Below are 16,477 nucleotides of genomic sequence, written 5' to 3' on the forward strand. Positions count from 1 at the left end.
TTTATTCTAATTTGATATGGTGTTCAAGGGTAGTGGCGGCCATAGCCATTATAATCTGATGGTATTATTATTAGCTTTGAAAATAGTAGTTTGGCCCCACGAAGAGATTCCCTACCCTCCGATCTCAAAAGATCCCCCCTCCCACATCCCGACATCAAAAGTTTCTTCCCGACCTCCGACATCAAAAGTTTCCCCACCCTCGACAACAAAATTTTAAGACTTTCTTCCTCACCTCCATCTCAAAAGTTTTCCCTCCCCACACCCCGACATCAAAAGTTTCAAACCCACACCCCAGACGTCAAAACTTTCCCCACCTTCATCAAAAATTTCCCCGCACCCCGACATCAAAACTTTCCCCACCTCCATCAAAAGTTCCCCCACCCCTGGTATAATTCTCTCCCACTCTTATTTTTCTTGTGTGTCGTAGAGGCAAACAGAGACCAGCCCACACAAACGCTTGAGCTTGAAATATTTACGTATCCACCCACGGCGTCCATCTCGCTGGCTTCTCGCTCGCCCTAATATCTACACTCCCCTTCACTACTGTGTTTACAGGGCCACGTCTTATAAACATTCCACAAATCATTATCATTGTGGCATCGGTTTTAATATTGTTTTAATTTGATTCTATAGTATGTTTATTATTGTTAGTTTCCCTTCTGTCGAATGTAAACAAACACAGCGCTGCCACACTGCACAAAATCTAACGAGCCCCTATAAACGCACAAGTGAAGGGGACTGTACACTCTAGGATTAAAGACACGAACACCCACACGGAACCTACACTACAGGAATAACCTTGGCAATGAGGAAATATTTTAACTGTATGCGATTTTTATATTAGTATTTTATATTTCAATTTTGATTTTTAAAACTTATTTAATTTCTTATTTATATCATATATTTTTTTTTACTTATGATTTTACTAATTGCCAGAGGTCATTAGTGTACAGGTAGATATGGGATAAGTATCTCCCTACACCTTTCACCTGTATGCTGTTTGTCTAAGAAGTTGTACCAAGTATTATATAAAACTTTAGGTTAGGTTAGGTTTATAAATGTCTTTTTATTTCTTGATTGATAATGGTGAACCAGTTGAGAGAGAGAGAGAGAGAGAGAGAGAATATGATGAAAATAAGAGTTAAAATGAGAGTGAGTGTTTGAGAAAGAGGTAACGAGTGAGAGAGTGAGAAAAGAAGAGAAAATAAGAGTGTGTCTGTGTGAGTGTGTGTGTGTGTGAGAGAGAGAGAGAGAGAGAGAGAGAGAGAGAGAGAGAGAGAGCCAGACCGAGCAAAGGAGAGAAAATGAGACAGAGAGAAAGAAGAAAGAAGGCAAAGATAAGCGTCTGCATAATACACTCAATATGACTGAGGACAGAATTGTCTCTAGCAGTGTGGTAAAGACCAGACGAAACACTTTATTCTCTGTGGCACAAACAAGACACAGTGTTCTAAAGGAGTAAATATTGGCTCTTACTGGTGGTGTTTATTGTCATTATCGAAGTCTGCCTTTGTGTGTGTGCACATGTGCGTCCGTGCGTGTGTGTCTACACTTAGCTTTTTTATAGATATACTGTATGTGTGTACTAGTTTGCATGCATGTGTATGTGTGAGTTTCTGAATATGTATGTGATTGTTTCCTTGCGTGTATATATACGTAAGTACTTGTATGTACACAGGAAGCAGTCTATGCGTGTGCAATATTTTTGTTTGAGTGTGTTTATGTACAATATATGTATGTGTGTAAATATATATGTGTCTGTGTGTGTGTATGTATGTTTACAAATATGTGTGTGTGTGTCGTGCCCTCAGACCTTCAGCCCTGTGTGTATGCAAGGTTCAACAAGTCTCGTAGATTTTCAGGACATTAATTAGGGGATAAGTTGAGGGAAAAGATAAGGAGAGGTGGGGAGAAGAGATGGAGAATGGTGGGGAGGAGAGATGGAGAATGGTGGGGAGGAGAGATGAAGAGTGGTGGGGAGGAGAGATGGAGAATGGTGGGGAGGAGAGATGGAGAGTGGTGGGGAGGAGAGATGGAGAGTGGTGGGGAGGAGAGATGGAGAGTGGTGGGGAGGAGAGCTAGGGGAGAAATGGATGAGCGAATCGGTGGGAAGGTAGAAGGTGGAGGTGGCCTGGAGCCGACTACCATTTCACTATGCATAATGACATAAGTCGCAGTTCGAGGCAGGTCGGAGTGCATGTTGGGCCGAAAATATATTTATAGCTTCGAAAATATGCCAATAACTTAAATTTATGGATAATATACAAAAAAAAGTTATAGACTGAATCCATGAATCCAAGTAAAAGTAATAAAAGTTTGGATTTTTGTAGGTTTGTATTTTTATCTACTTTGACGCAGTGAACAAGTAATAATAATAATAATAATAATAATAATAATAATAATAATAATAATAATAATAATAATAAGAACCAATAAACTCAAATAAAAACAACAATAATAATAGTAAAATAATTAAATAAATATAACAATAATAATTACAAAAATTATAAATACGATAGGAATAATAATCACTAGAATAGATTTATTGATAGTGATAAAAAAAAAAATAATAACTATAGTAAAAATAATAATAGTCGTATTATATAATGGTCTGCGTTTTAAGAAAGTTTACCCATGAAATAAGAATATGCAAATACGTTTTTTTTCAGAGGCTATATCACAGGAATAAAGTATGCTAATATAATGAGTTATATAATTTAGAGAGAGAGCGAGAGATTATAGCCAAGAAAGAGAGTATGTTGTTGGCGATTTATTGAGAGAGAGAGAAAGAGAGAGAGAGACAATGACTTCTGCAAACACCCCCAGGTAGGTATTGAGATAGAGAGATAATTATAATGACCCCCCATTACATTATGTCCAAGGCTAATGACAAATTTATTGAGAGAGAATAAAACCGAGTAATTAAATTATGCTAATGCTGTCTCGTTTTTTTTTCTTTTTCGTTTTTTTTTTTGCCTATTTGCATTTTTTTTGCATGTCTCCTCCACCGCCTTTCTTAGCCACGTTATCTAAGAAAAAAAATAATGCCAAATCTCTTTAATGTTCTCTTGTGGTGATGAGAAGACCGTGTTAATACTGAGGCTGTCATACACACTCCTCGTTATGTCTGACCTTCTTGTTGTGTGTGTGTGTGTGTGTGTGTGTGTGTATGTATGTGTGGCCAAGGGAAAGTAGTGCCAGAGAGTGTGCAGGGAGAGTAGTGTGGCAGAGAGAAGGGAAAGTGAGGGGAGAGAAAGGCCAGGGAGAGAAAAGGAGAGAATAGGGAGAGAGAAAAAGCAAGGGAGAGAAAAGAGGAGAGTAGGAGAGCTAGGGAGAGAAAAGCTAGGGAGAGAAAAGTCAGGGGAGAAAGCAGGAGAGAAAGGAGAGTGTGCCAGAGGAGAGTAGTGCAGGGAGGCAAGGAGAGAGTAGAAGCCAGGGAGAGTAGTGAATGCCAGGAGAGTAGTGAGGAGAGAGTATAGAAGAGTAGTGAGGAGAGAGTAGGAGAGTGCCAGGAGAGAGCCAGGGAGAGTAGTGCCAGGGAGAGAAAAGAGGAGAGAAAAGTGCAGGGAGAGAAAAGCCAGGGAGGTAATGCCAGGAGAATAGTGCCAGGGAGAGTAGGAGAGAGGTCAGGAGAGAAAAGCAGGGAGAATAGCAGGGAGAGAAAAGCCGGGAGAATAGTGCCAGGGAGAGAAATGGGAGAGAAAGTAGCAGGGAAAAGGAAGTGTAGGAGTGCAATGCCAGGGAAGAGTAGTGCTAGGAGAGAGTAGCCCAGGAAGAGTAGGAGAGAAAAGCATCAGAGAGATATAGTGCCAGGGAGAGTAGTGCAGGGAGATAAGCCAGGAAGAGAAGTAGGGAGAGAAAAGCAGAAAAGAGAGAAAACAGGGAGAGAAAGCCAGGGAGAGAAAAGCCAGGGAGAGAAACAGTAGTGTTAGGAGAGAAAACAGGAGAGGGTCAGGGAGAGGAAGTGCCAGGAGAGTAATAGCAGGGAAAGTAGTGTCAGGGAGTGCAATGCCAGAGAGAGTGCCAGGAGAGAAAGCCAGGAAGAGTAGTATCAGGAGAAGTAGTGCCAGGGAGAGTAGCAGGGGAGTAGTGCCAGGGAGAGTAGTGCCAGAGAGAGGAAAAGCAGGAGAGAGAGGCCAGGAGAGAAACAGGGAGAGAAAAGCAGGAAGAGTAGTAGGGAGAGAAAAGCAGAGAGAAAAGCAGGAGAGAGGAGGGAGAGGTGCCAGGAGTGTGCCAGGGAGAATAGTAGTAGGGAGAGAGTGCCAGGGAGAGTAAGCACAGGAGAGAAAACAGAGAGAAAAGTGCCGGGGAAGGGGAGAGTAGTGCCAGGAGAGAAAAGCAGGAGAGAGGTAGAGAAAAGCCGGGAGAATAGTGCCAGGGAGAGAAAAGCCAGGAGAAATGTGTGAGAGAGTAGTAGTAGGGGAGTAGTAGCAGGGAGAGTAGTGCCACTAGAGCCGGGGTTGGAGGGCGTATTGATCAGAGTGCCAGGCTCCAGCAGGCACTCTAAGCACGCCGGCACTCCCAGTTTGCTCTATGGCTCAGTTGTTCCACTCCCTACGGCTTAGGCTTCATGGCTCTGTAGTACTGTGGTTTTCTGATGAAAGTGTCTCTGGCTCTAATTCTGTACCTCAGGGCTCTATTGTGGCTCAAGGCTCTAGTTCTGTGCCTCCAGTTTGTTGTTTCTCTTTCTCCCTTTCTGCCTCTACGGGGACTCTGGCTCTGTGACAAAGGCTATGTAGCGCTATGTTCTATGACTGTACCTGCGGTCATGTGGGCTTGCTGCTTATATCTCCGTAGGTGTGACACTAATTATATATGTTTTAAGTTCTCTAACAACTGTATTGGTCGAGTTTTCTATGTATATATTTATTCGAAATTTTCTTGTTCTGTTTCCTTCCTGTTCTTTTCCGTCACTTTATATTTCCTTCTCATTTACCTGTCTCATCCTTCTTCCATTATATCTCTTATCTCTCGCTCTATCACCTCGTTCTTTGTCTTTTATCTCACTCGGTGTCTTCTTACCGTATCTCTTGCCCCTGGGACGTGTGGGCGTGTGTGTACGTGCGTCACTTTTATCATGGAATATTATGGTGCCTCTCCAGCGTCCATTGTTGCGTTCGTACAGAGGAATCCGGATGACTACTGGCAGTCATTTGTTTACTCGTGACGTAATTTGTTGACTTGTGACGTCTCCGATTCATCATGGCGAATTATAATGTGAGTGACTTGTGGGAGTCACTCAGCGAGAGAGATAGTTAACCTGGACCTCGTTGTTGTGACACCCTTACCGGGGCGTAACGATGGGGAGCTAGTTGGGCTGTTAAGTGCTTGACGTCACTGGGTGGCTGCCTCCCACCCCCCCACTTGTCTGGTGGTTCTTAGGAGAAATGACTTTTGCTTTCTTTACCATCTCTTTCTTTTGCTTGCTTTCTTTTCTCCACTTTCACACTTAAGATGTACTTTTTCTTCCATTACCTCAATCGTTATATACTTTTGCTCTCGTTATTCTTCTATTTCGTTCTCGCTCTTCGTGTTTACTTTCTATTCTTTCTCACATTCCCTCGACTTGCTATTGTTATCCTGCCCATAAATGAATGTCGATGTGTTGTGGTGGACCTTGTGTGTGTGTGTTGTGGTGGACCTTGTGTGTGTGTGTGTGTCCAGAATAACTCGCACCAAAATCGACCAAGTTTTACGGAAGTTAAAGAAAACGATGATATGAGACAGTCTTCAGTGATGACTAAATTAAATTATAATATTAATGTCACTAGTTTAATATTTGCTCTGTGGTAATGTTTCGTGGGGCAAGATAATGTTTTAATTTGTTATTGTTACCTGTTTGTTTTATTTTGTTTTTCCTTTCATATATTTCTCTTTTATCCTACTTTTTATTTATTTATTTATTTATTTATTTATTTATTTATTTATTTATTTCCTCCATTACTATTTTTGTGCTTTATTTTTGTTCTTATCTTTCTCATTTTTTCTCTTACATTCTTTCTGTTTTCTTTTCCTTTTATGTCTGTCTCTAAATCATGTTTTATCTTCTTCGATCTCTCTCTCTCTCCTTTCCTCGTACTTTCGTCTCTCGTCTCTTTTATTCAGTATTCTCTCATTGTTTTTTGTTTTCTTTTACTTTTTTGTTGGTATGTCATTTTTTTTTTACTTTATTTTATCATTCCCTTCTTTCTTTTTTTCTTTTTTTCTCTTTATCTTATTTTCCTCTTTGGTTCTATCTTCCATTTTACTTTCTTCTCTTACTCCATTTATATTTCATTATCTTTCTATCTATCTATTGTTTCTCCTTTTTATTCTTCTTTTCTTCAGTTTCCTTTTGTTCTTTTAGTTTATCGTCTTGTTTTTCTATTCTTTCTAATTTCTTTCCTCTTTTAAATTATTTCCTTTCTCTTATTTATTTTGTTTACTCTTGTTCTGTTTTTGTTTTGGCCTCTAACCTAACCTAACCTAACCTAACCTAACCTAACCTAACCTAACCTAACCTATACACACATACTTTCTCCACCATGCTCTCTATTTTTATCTCGGCTTTTCCAGGTTCTATTTTCGTCCTAACTTTTTTTTTTACCTTTCTTTCATCTTTCTGTGTCTCGGATTCCGGTATTTATTTATTTATTTTATTCTTTTTATTTTCCCTTGTTTATCTCTTGCTTTCTCTAACTGGTTTATCTAAATGTTTTCTCCCTTGTCTGTTTTTCTTTTTCGTGTTTTATCTTTCTTTTTTTTATCGTTTCCTCTTCCGTTTTCTATTATTACTACTTCCTTCCTGTTCTTTATTATTGTTATTATTATTTTGTTTCTACTTTATTTTTATATTTTATTTTCACCTTCATGCTCACACATAGTCTGTTGGTATTGTATATATATCTCTATTCCAATATCGTCTGCTCTCTCTCTCTATCTCTCTCTCTACGATTTTCTCTCCCCCTCTCTCTCTCTCTCTCTTTCTCTCTCTATATACATATTTCTCTCTCCCTTACTCGTCCTATCTCGTCTGCTCTCTCTCACTCTCCATATCTCTCTCTCTCCTGTGTCGACTATTGACGCGGTTAGTGACCCCCCTACCCCCTCCACACCTCTCTCCCCCTGGATGGGGGGGGTCGAACCCTCTTGTCTGGGTCTCAAGATCATGTCTCAAGCCAACTTATCCACTAGGCCAGTGAAGTACTTGGTTCTTATGAGACCTTCACGGCTCACCGGATCAAACCTTGTAGTCAACATGTCCAAAACCATCTTGATGACGCAATGATATTCAGCTGGGTCAAAATATTGTTGTTGTTGTTGTTGATTTTGTTTTTTGATGGTAGTTGGAGTAAAGTTGTTATTATTTTCTTTGTTTGTTTGTTTCTTTCTTTCTTTTTTTCTTTCTTTCTTCTTATTTTCCTCTTCTTCCTCCCCCTTCTCCTCCTTCTTCTTTTTCTCTTCCTACGTCTCTTAATCCATTTCTTTTTCATTCTTGTTTTTCCTCTTTATTCTTCTTTCTTATCAGCTTCTTATTTCTTCGTTTTTCTTCTATTTTCTTATTTATTTTTACTTTCTTCTTCCTTCATTCTTCTATTATCATTCTTCTACTTATTCTTGTTATCAGTTTTCTAGGATTGAATATATCTTCAGGCAAAATGTTCTTACTCTTAGATAAAAAAAAAAGCGTAAATTCATTAAAAACGATGAAATATAATATAAGAAAATTATACACTAATTTAATCTCACTAAAATAAAATAAACAAAAATCATTTAAAAAAAAATCCCAAATATTGAAAACGGGGGAAAATAAGGCAAAAATATTAGAGTCGAAAATAGATCTGTGGTGAGTACCTTCCCCATGACAGATGATCATTGGTACTAAAATGCCGAAGGGTTGAGTGGGTGGGAGGAGGTCTCTCAAACGCAGGTCGCCGCCCCATGACGTCACTCAGCCACCCCCAGCCCCGGTGATGACGTCATTGCTGTCACACGCCGCTCACTCGCCTTACAATTTATGACAGCTGAGAAATGTACCCAGTCGATAATAACACAGGAGAGGGGGGTGTTATTGCTCCTCAAGATGTTGAATGTTCTTTTGTTTGTTGTTGTTCTTCTTAATACAAAAAGGTGAACTGTCTTGTACTTTGTTATTATGTTCTTGTTATTTGTTCGTCTTGTTATTGTAATGGCGACTTTTTTTTAAAATTATAACATGTTTGTCACAATTGAAGAGAAAATAAAAGGTGTTAAATACTTCTTGTAAAATAAAATTTCTTTGCAGTTGTTATTTATGTATTTCTTTCCAGTGTCTGTATGTTTGTTTATAGGTGTTAATTATGCTATTATTATTATTATTATTATTATTATTATTATTATTATTATTATTATTATTATCGTTATAATCATCATTATTAATATTATTATTATTATCATTATTATACATTCACTCATGTAATATTTCATACATTCACTCAAGCATACATTCATACACTCATTCATACACCCAGTCATGTATTCACTGAAGCATACATTCATACATTCACTCATACATTAAATCTTGAATCCTCTCTTGCATTCACTTAAGCATTAATTCACCATTAATTTATTCACTCTCTTTATTATCACCTTTGTATTTTTTCCCTATTTTCTCTTAACACAATTTATGAATTATTAGATTTTCTTATTTTCAGTTTCACTTCTTATCGTCATATTTGGTATTATTTTTTACTATTAACTGAATAATTTACTGTTTTCGTATTTTTTTCTCTTATCGTCATCTTTATTATCAATTGTATCATCCTCACAATTATCATTTTATTCATTATTTCCATCATGTATCTATTTTTTACATCAGTATTATCATCTTTATTATTGATTGTATTTTTTCTTTGATTACCTTCTTCGTTATTTCCATCTTTAGTTAACATTTTCCTCGTGTTTTATCACCTCTCTACTTATTACATTATTACCTTTATTTTATTTCCATACGTTATTATTATTTGTCTTTCTCCTTATTCTCATCTTTATCAATTGTACTCTTTATGTTTGTCTTCGTCTCCTCAAACCTGATATTTTTTACCAATGTTTACTATTCTCCTCTCCCCCGTGTTCTCTCCCTCTTGTGTCACTCCTCCCCTCTCCTCTCCCCCTTGTTCTCCCACATTGTATCTCTTATTACCCATGTTTATTAATCTACCCTCCCCTGTTCTCTCCCCCAATATTACCCATGTTTACTAATCTCCCCTTCTCTACCCCCGGGCAGGTCAGCGAGGAGTGTAAGACGCTGAAACACACACTCAACCAAGTGGAAACAGACTGGTCGACAGCCAAGGTTCAGGTCGGAAGTTTAGACGGAAAAGTCGGCAACCTGGAGTCTGTACTTCGGGTGAGTTGGAGTCCCACTTACGGTTCATTTACGGTTCTTTATTTTTCATGGTTCTGTGCTATTATGGTTCTATGGTTTTTCTACGGTTCTTTTACGGTTGTTTTCATTATATAACCTATAATTCTATATTAATTCTATATCTTTTAAGAGCCTTTCCTATAAGAACGATGGCTGAAGGTAGAGACTCGTCCAACAATGCTTTTGGGACAGTGTGAAGTTTATTATATAGGGTGTCCAAGAAAAATGTTCCATGCCTTCCTCCCTGCCTGCCTGCCTGCCTGCTCTCTGCCTCCCTCCCTCTCTGCCTTCCTCCCTCTCTGCCTTCCTTCCCTGCCTACCTGCTCCCTGCCTGCCCCCTGCCTCCCTCTTTCTTACCTACAGTGTCTCGGGGAGCAGGCAGGGAGGAAGGCAGGGAGCATGGAGGGAAGGAGGCAAGGAACAGACAGGCAGAGAGGAGGCAGAGCAGGAGGCAGGGAGGAAGGCAGGGAGCATGGAGGGAAGGAGGCAAGGAACAGACAGGCAGAGAGGAAGGCAAAGACATTATTCTGGGACACTATATATTTCTGTATAGCAAGAACATAATTACATAACAAGAACAAATATCTTTATTAAAAAAAAAATTTCTTTTAACACGATTATATTCCAGTATAACAAGAAAACATAACAAGAAAACCAAACCCAACAAAAACACACATACAGACTCTCTCTCTCTCTCTCTCTCTCTCTCTCTCTCTAACCAACCAAGACCCTTCCCCTTTAAAAATTACATGAGAGTGTTTTAATTAGTTACCTTCATTATAAGAGAGACCCGCCGCTGCCTCATGAACAAGACTAGGTGAGAATTAGGTGGCTGGCGGAGAGAGAGGAGGGGGTGTAATATAGTGCTATTCTCGTAAGGCTCATTGTCTCGTGTTCTGGAAGCGGTATTAAAACCCTTATATTGTTTTTCAGGTTGGTTTAACGAGTCGATTTCCCTAAAAAAAATTAAAGATTGAGGATTTTTTTTTTTTTTACGCTCGGGTTTATTTTTTAAGGCAAAGGGTATAGATTGATTGCGATAACATATTCAATATTTTAGGGTTTTTTTGGGGGGGGTTATACCTTAAATTTCATCTGATTATCATTTTCTTTTACTTTAGTTCTTGTATAAATGGCACACCTACCCTGGATTTATTGGTCAGGTTTGGTTAGGTTAGGTTACAGATTTTTAGGTATCAGATTAATATTTTCTTTTTCTGCCGGACTTCATTCATTCTTTTAGGTTTATTCCAAATTATAGGAAAATCCAATAATGTTATCAAATTACGACATCTTATTTTATAATGTGGGTGTTGGGTGTGTGGGTGTGTGGGTGTGTGGGTGTAACGTAGGTGTAACATGTGGATGTAGTGTGGGTGTAGAAAGAGCGAGACGCACACTGGTAGGACGTCTAAAGGTGGAGTGTGGATATAGACACACACACACACACACACACACACACACACTAAGAGGAGGTGTAAGGGTAAAATGTGGATGTAGTGTGGACGTAGAGGCAGACAGACAGACAGACAGACAGACGGAAACACTGGAAGGAAGTCTAAGGTGGAGTATGGATGTACAGTATTGTGGGTGAAGAGACAGACAGACAGACAGACGAGGAGAGAGAGAGAGAGAGAGAGAAGAGACAGAGAGAGAGAGAGAGAAGAGAGAGAGAGAGAGAAGAGACAGAGAGAGAGAGAGAGAAGAGAGAAGGCTACACCAACTTTACTCTGGAGTTTTACGGTCCCTGTTTGAGGCTGTATATTGTCATTGTATTTCTCTTAGTTCCACCTTTCGCTTTCTCTTCATCTCTCTCTGTCTTTTTTTTTTTAAATCTCTTGTTGTCTTTTGACTTTCTTATCGTCTTTTCCCATGTCTTCTTCAATGTCTTGTCTAGTTATCTTATGTAATCTTACGTTCTCTCATGTCTTTGTGCCTTCTCTCTTTAAATGTCCTCTTGTCCTCTTCTTTAGCGTTCTCTTACATGTCTTAACTATTTCTGCTGTGTCTTCTTGGTTTCTCTCATGTCTCTTGTCTTCTTTTATATGTCTGGCTTTTCTCATATGTCTTATTGCCTTCTCTCATGTCTCATTGTCTTCTCTCATGTCTCATTGTCTTCTCTTATGTCTCTTTCTTCTCCCATGTCTCCTTCCCTTCTCTTTGGTCTTCATCTTATGTCTTTCTTCTTTTTCTCCTTGTCTTCCTTATAGAACAATAAAAATAGTAATGATAGAAATATAAAATTTAAATTGTCATAAGGATTAAAAGACCTTGTTTTTCATTTTTAACCCTTTTGGCCTTCTTAAGACTTATTTCCCTTTTTAGTCCTTTTTTCGTGTTAGGTATTTTTCCTTTGTTTATGTCTTTTTTCCGTTATTTGGGTTTTCCGTTATTTGGGTATTTTTTTCGTTATTTGGGCATTTTTTCCGTTATTTGGGCCTTTTTTCCTTATTCAGGCCCCTTTTCACCTTATTTAGGCTTTTGTTCCCTTATTTAGGCATTTTTCCCCTTATTTGTGCTTTATTCTTCCCTTTTAGACCCGTTTCCTATTTTTTTTTACATAATTCTGAAATATTTGTCACTTTTTACTAATATAAGTCAATAAAGTTAAAGGAGCATAAAGAAAGGCGATTAAGATTTGATCGTGATCTGATTTAAGCGACTTATTGTGCAGAGTATTTAATCCCTTATCAGGTTTAACCCCTCCCCCCCCAAAAAAAAAATAATAATCCATAAGTAAGATCAAGAATGGCGGGTTGTGTGAAGGAGTTTTTGTGTATATATTTATCAAGGGAACGGAGAGTATGGTATCAGTTCCTCCACACACACACACACACACACACACACACACAAGGTAAAGGCAGGTATGACTATTTAAGCTAAAATACTTCTTTGCCTTTGAGTAAATAGAAATATATTTATGATGTTACTTGTCCATATCTTATAATGTGTTTATATAAATACCGAAGATGTTTATGGCTTCTTTGTGTGTTTATATAAATGCAAGAAATTGTTTATGATTCATGTGTTTATAATAATGTTGATGTTCTTTATCTCTCAAGTATGTTATAAAATGTTGAAAGATGTTTATGATTCTTTTAATGTGTTTATATAGGGATAAATTCTGAAGATGTTTATTGGTCGAGTATTTTATAGAATATTGATATTTTTCTAAGGTATTTAATAAACATATTGTTGGTTGTACTATGGTGCCTCTGTCTCTGCTGTCTATTATCTGTCTGTCTGTCTCTGTCTGTCTTTGTCTGTCTGTCTTGTTCTCTTTATATTCATAATGGTTTTTATTCTCTCTTTTCTCCATATCTCCATTTGCTTCTTTCACTGTGTTTCTTTGTTTCTCTCTCCCTCTTTCTATTTCTTTCTAATTCTCTATGATTATATATATGTGTGTGTGTGTGATTAATTAACCCTTTTTTACCTGTGTGTCATTCAGTCCACCAGGATTGCTAAGTCCTTCTCTTATCATTCTCATTCGTAATTTTCATGACCATAATAATCTCGCCATCTGTTTACCACCAGCTGTGGTTTAGCCCAGTCCAGTCTCACCAGCTGTGAACTTGTCCAAAACATTCGTTAGCCCGTGTTGACACCTGGTCATTTCCCTCACTGACCTGTTGTGACAGTTGTTTTGTACAAGCAATGACCCAATATAACCGTTGTTTTTAAACTGCGTGTTCTCTCTTCCTCTCTTCCTCTCTTTCTCTCTTTCTCTATTTCTCTCTCTCCTTCTCCCATCATCCGTTACGTTGCGCCTGCCATCACCACTTCCCTCCCCCCTTCTCCTCCATCGCGTTGCATCCAATGACGTCATACCATGCCATCCTATGACGTCATCCCCGTACCTACCTGTGTCGCGTTGCACCACCCATGGCGTCACCATCTCACCTGGGGATTGATGAGGTCAGCTTGAAGATGTGTACGGGCTGGCAGACGGTGCGAGGCCCAGGGGGGGCAGCAATCTCGAAACCGTCCTGATTGTGAGTATTATTGCTCAAGTCATGAACTTCTCCCCCCTCCCTCCCCCTTCCTCCCTCCTCCCTCCCTCCTCCTTCCTCCCTCCCTCCCTCCCTCCCTCTCTCCCTCCCCTCCCTTCCTCCCTCCCCTCCCTCCCTCCCTCTCTCCTCCCGCCCTCCCTCCGCCCCTCCTCCCGCCCTCCTCCCTCCACACCCTCCTTCCATCTCCCCTCCCTCCCCCTCCCTCCCCATGTTAGCTTTTAAAGTTGTCCTTACATGTTGCTGAAATTCGCCCTTAATTAGTCCTTGGTGGATTTCCCCCAATTTCTCCCTTGATTGATCGACCCATATCCCTCTTCCGTCCCTCATCCCTCCCCCTTCCTCTCCCTCCTTCCTGATTCTTGCCCTTCCTTTGATTTCTTCCTTCTCCTCCTCCTTCCCTCCCCTCCCTTATCCTCCCCCTCCTCCCCTTCCCCTCACTCCCCCCTTCCCCTCGCTCCCCCCTTCCCTCCCTCACTCAACCAAACAAGAAGACAGTCGTACCTTTCGTTGTGACCTTTTAAGCTTTACCCTTGTTGATTGTTCGTGTATCTGCCCTTTAAAGTCGTTGTGTGATTTACCACCTCTCTCAAATCACCCTCTCAAATCACCCTCTCAAATATCACCTGTTTCACCTAACCCATTCAGAGTCGTGTTTGCTTTATGATTGTGTTTGTGTGTCGTTTTTCCTTATTTATACCTCATTATCATACAAATATTTCGTGTGTTTTAATGTCTTTTTTTTCTTGATTAACCTCAATATAACTTTTTCTTCCTTTAGTTAGAAGTTAAATAAGTTTCCCTTTCATTAATATTTTATTTTTATTGATAATTCTTTAAATTTGTCTAATTCATATATCTACCTGTGTGACATATACTCTCTCTCTCTCTCTCTCTCTCTCTCTCTCTCTCTCTCTCTCTCTCTCTCTCTCTCTCTCTCTCTCTCTCTCTCTCTCTTTCTTTCTTTCTTTCTTTACGGTCTACACACACCCTCCTCCCCTCACTGCTATCTCTTCCCACTTCCCCTTTAGAATCTTCTTACCCTCCCCCTTCCCCTCCCCAGATAGTCTTCTTCCCCCTCTGGCAACCTTCTCCCCTCTCCCCCTAGCAGTCCTCCCCTTAACTAACGCCCTTCCCTTTGGTGTCTCCCCCCTTACCACCGTGTGTCGTGTCCCCGTGGTCCGTCGCTGCTAGCTAATATGTTCTACGGAGAGTCTCTGTCTGTCTCTCTGTCTGTCTGTCTCTCTGTCTGGGTGTTTGTCTGTCTGTTTGTCTTAATGTCTAACTGTTTACCGCCCGATGATGATGCTTTATGTCTAGCTCTCGCTCTAATGCTTCGACACACACACACACACACACACACACACACACACACACACACACGCTCCTACACAGGTACATAAACACATTACCCTTTTGGCACGCATATTGATGTAAGCTACTGTACCACGCCAGCATTTGTGTGTGTGTGTATGTGTAGTGTGTGTGTGTGTGTGTGTGTGTGTGTGTGTGTGTGTGTGTGTGTGTGTGTGTGTATGTGTGTGTGTCGTTCATACATACATACCTACATACATACACACATAAACAACTTGACCTTAATGCGATCTACAGGCAAATATAAAGAACATTCATTAGCTGAAAGAATCCTCTATGTATTTATATTAACATAAAGAACGTAAATTATGCAGCAACACTATGAAGGAACTTCTATGGACTTGTAGAGACCTGTATGGACCCGTAGAGACCTGTATGGACCTGTAGAGACCTGTAAGGACCTGTAGGCTTCTTTAATACTGTGAACTTCATCGTGGGATGTACTGTAAGGTTCCTTTAAAGACCTAAATTATTTCACTGTAGGTTACTTAAGGGTTTTAAGGCCTTTTAAAGTATTATAAGCTTATGGACACACCCACATTCTTCTTTGAAAACCACCTTTTGGATTCACAGGAACTCAAGTATATTTAGACTTTCTTACGGTCCTGAAGACAAGTGTAGAGAGTTGTAAACTCTTATAGGTATCTGTAAACATCTGTAAGGATGTGTAACCTCTTTTAAGGGCCAGGGACTTCTGTAAGGGCATAAAAGCCCTTTGGGGATTTGTAGGTTATTATATTAAAGTATTTGTATGTGCTGTGAATGCCCGTCAGCTCCCTTTAGGAATCAGTAGGCTGCTTTAGAGCGCAAGAAGGTCGTGGGTTCCTCCTGCAGCAGATGATATTCACTGCTAACCATCGGCGGGAGATGACTGTAATAGAATGAAGAGTTAAACATCCCATAGGTTCCTGTAGGACTCTTCTGTCTCCTTAAGGGATGTAAATATTCCTCTATGGACCCTGTGAGGACTCCAGAACACAAGTATAATATGTACTCCTTCCGCTGCTGACGTTTAGCGATCAACCTGTAGCAACTTGACAATCCCTGTAGGTGACCTGAAACCTCTTTAAGGGACTCACAGATGGTCCCACACTGCTTAAAGGCGCGCAACAAGGTCGTGTGTTCCTCCCCGCAGCAAATGAAAGATGCTGCTGACAAGCGGCGGGAGTTGGAGCGGCAACATGCAGAGGCACTGGCCCAACTACGAGAGCGACAGGCGTCCATCGCTGACCCCTCCAAGGCCAACGAGAAGGAGCGCAAGGCTTCAGTCGAGGTGGTCGAGGCACTGCAGGTGAGAGAGAGAGAGAGAGAGAGAGAGAGAGAGAGAGAGAGAGAGAGAGAGTATCAGAGTGTGAGTGAGATAAGCTGCACAACCACTCCCATCGCCAAAAGTAAACAACAGGTAAGTTCTGAACCTAATTAGTCCTCACCCCACAGGTAAGAAGTAGCATAATCATTCGATGCATATATTGACATGAAGGAAGTATGATGCTCCAGAAATATGTTACAAGCATGATGATAATGTTAGTATAGTATGCCACAATTAATATGGTTACTATAGTGGATAATCTCTCGCCTAAAGCCTTCAGTGTGAGGCGGAAACACATTTAAAGGACGTTGAGCTGCCTAAGGCTAAACGGGACACCTGCAGACACCTTAATAACCTAAAACATTAAGGACAATGGGAACATACTCGTATATCAAGTTT

At 40.0% G+C, this 16,477-nt stretch overlaps 1 protein-coding gene across 1 annotated transcript in view; it reads left to right on the top strand.

Moving 5' to 3' along the window:
* Nucleotides 1-16,477, top strand: part of LOC121874927 — a 319,796-nt gene that overhangs the window by 113,560 nt on the left and 189,759 nt on the right. Inside the window, exons 10-12 of the mRNA XM_042379284.1 lie at nt 9,245-9,367; nt 13,309-13,380; nt 15,905-16,060. Of these exons, the coding sequence (XP_042235218.1) occupies nt 9,245-9,367; nt 13,309-13,380; nt 15,905-16,060 (351 nt within the window). The remainder of the gene's footprint in view (nt 1-9,244; nt 9,368-13,308; nt 13,381-15,904; nt 16,061-16,477) is intronic.

Source organism: Homarus americanus, unplaced genomic scaffold (genome assembly GCF_018991925.1).
Source record: "Homarus americanus isolate GMGI-L3 unplaced genomic scaffold, GMGI_Hamer_2.0 scaffold56009, whole genome shotgun sequence".
NCBI classification, from domain to species: Eukaryota; Metazoa; Arthropoda; class Malacostraca; order Decapoda; family Nephropidae; genus Homarus; species Homarus americanus.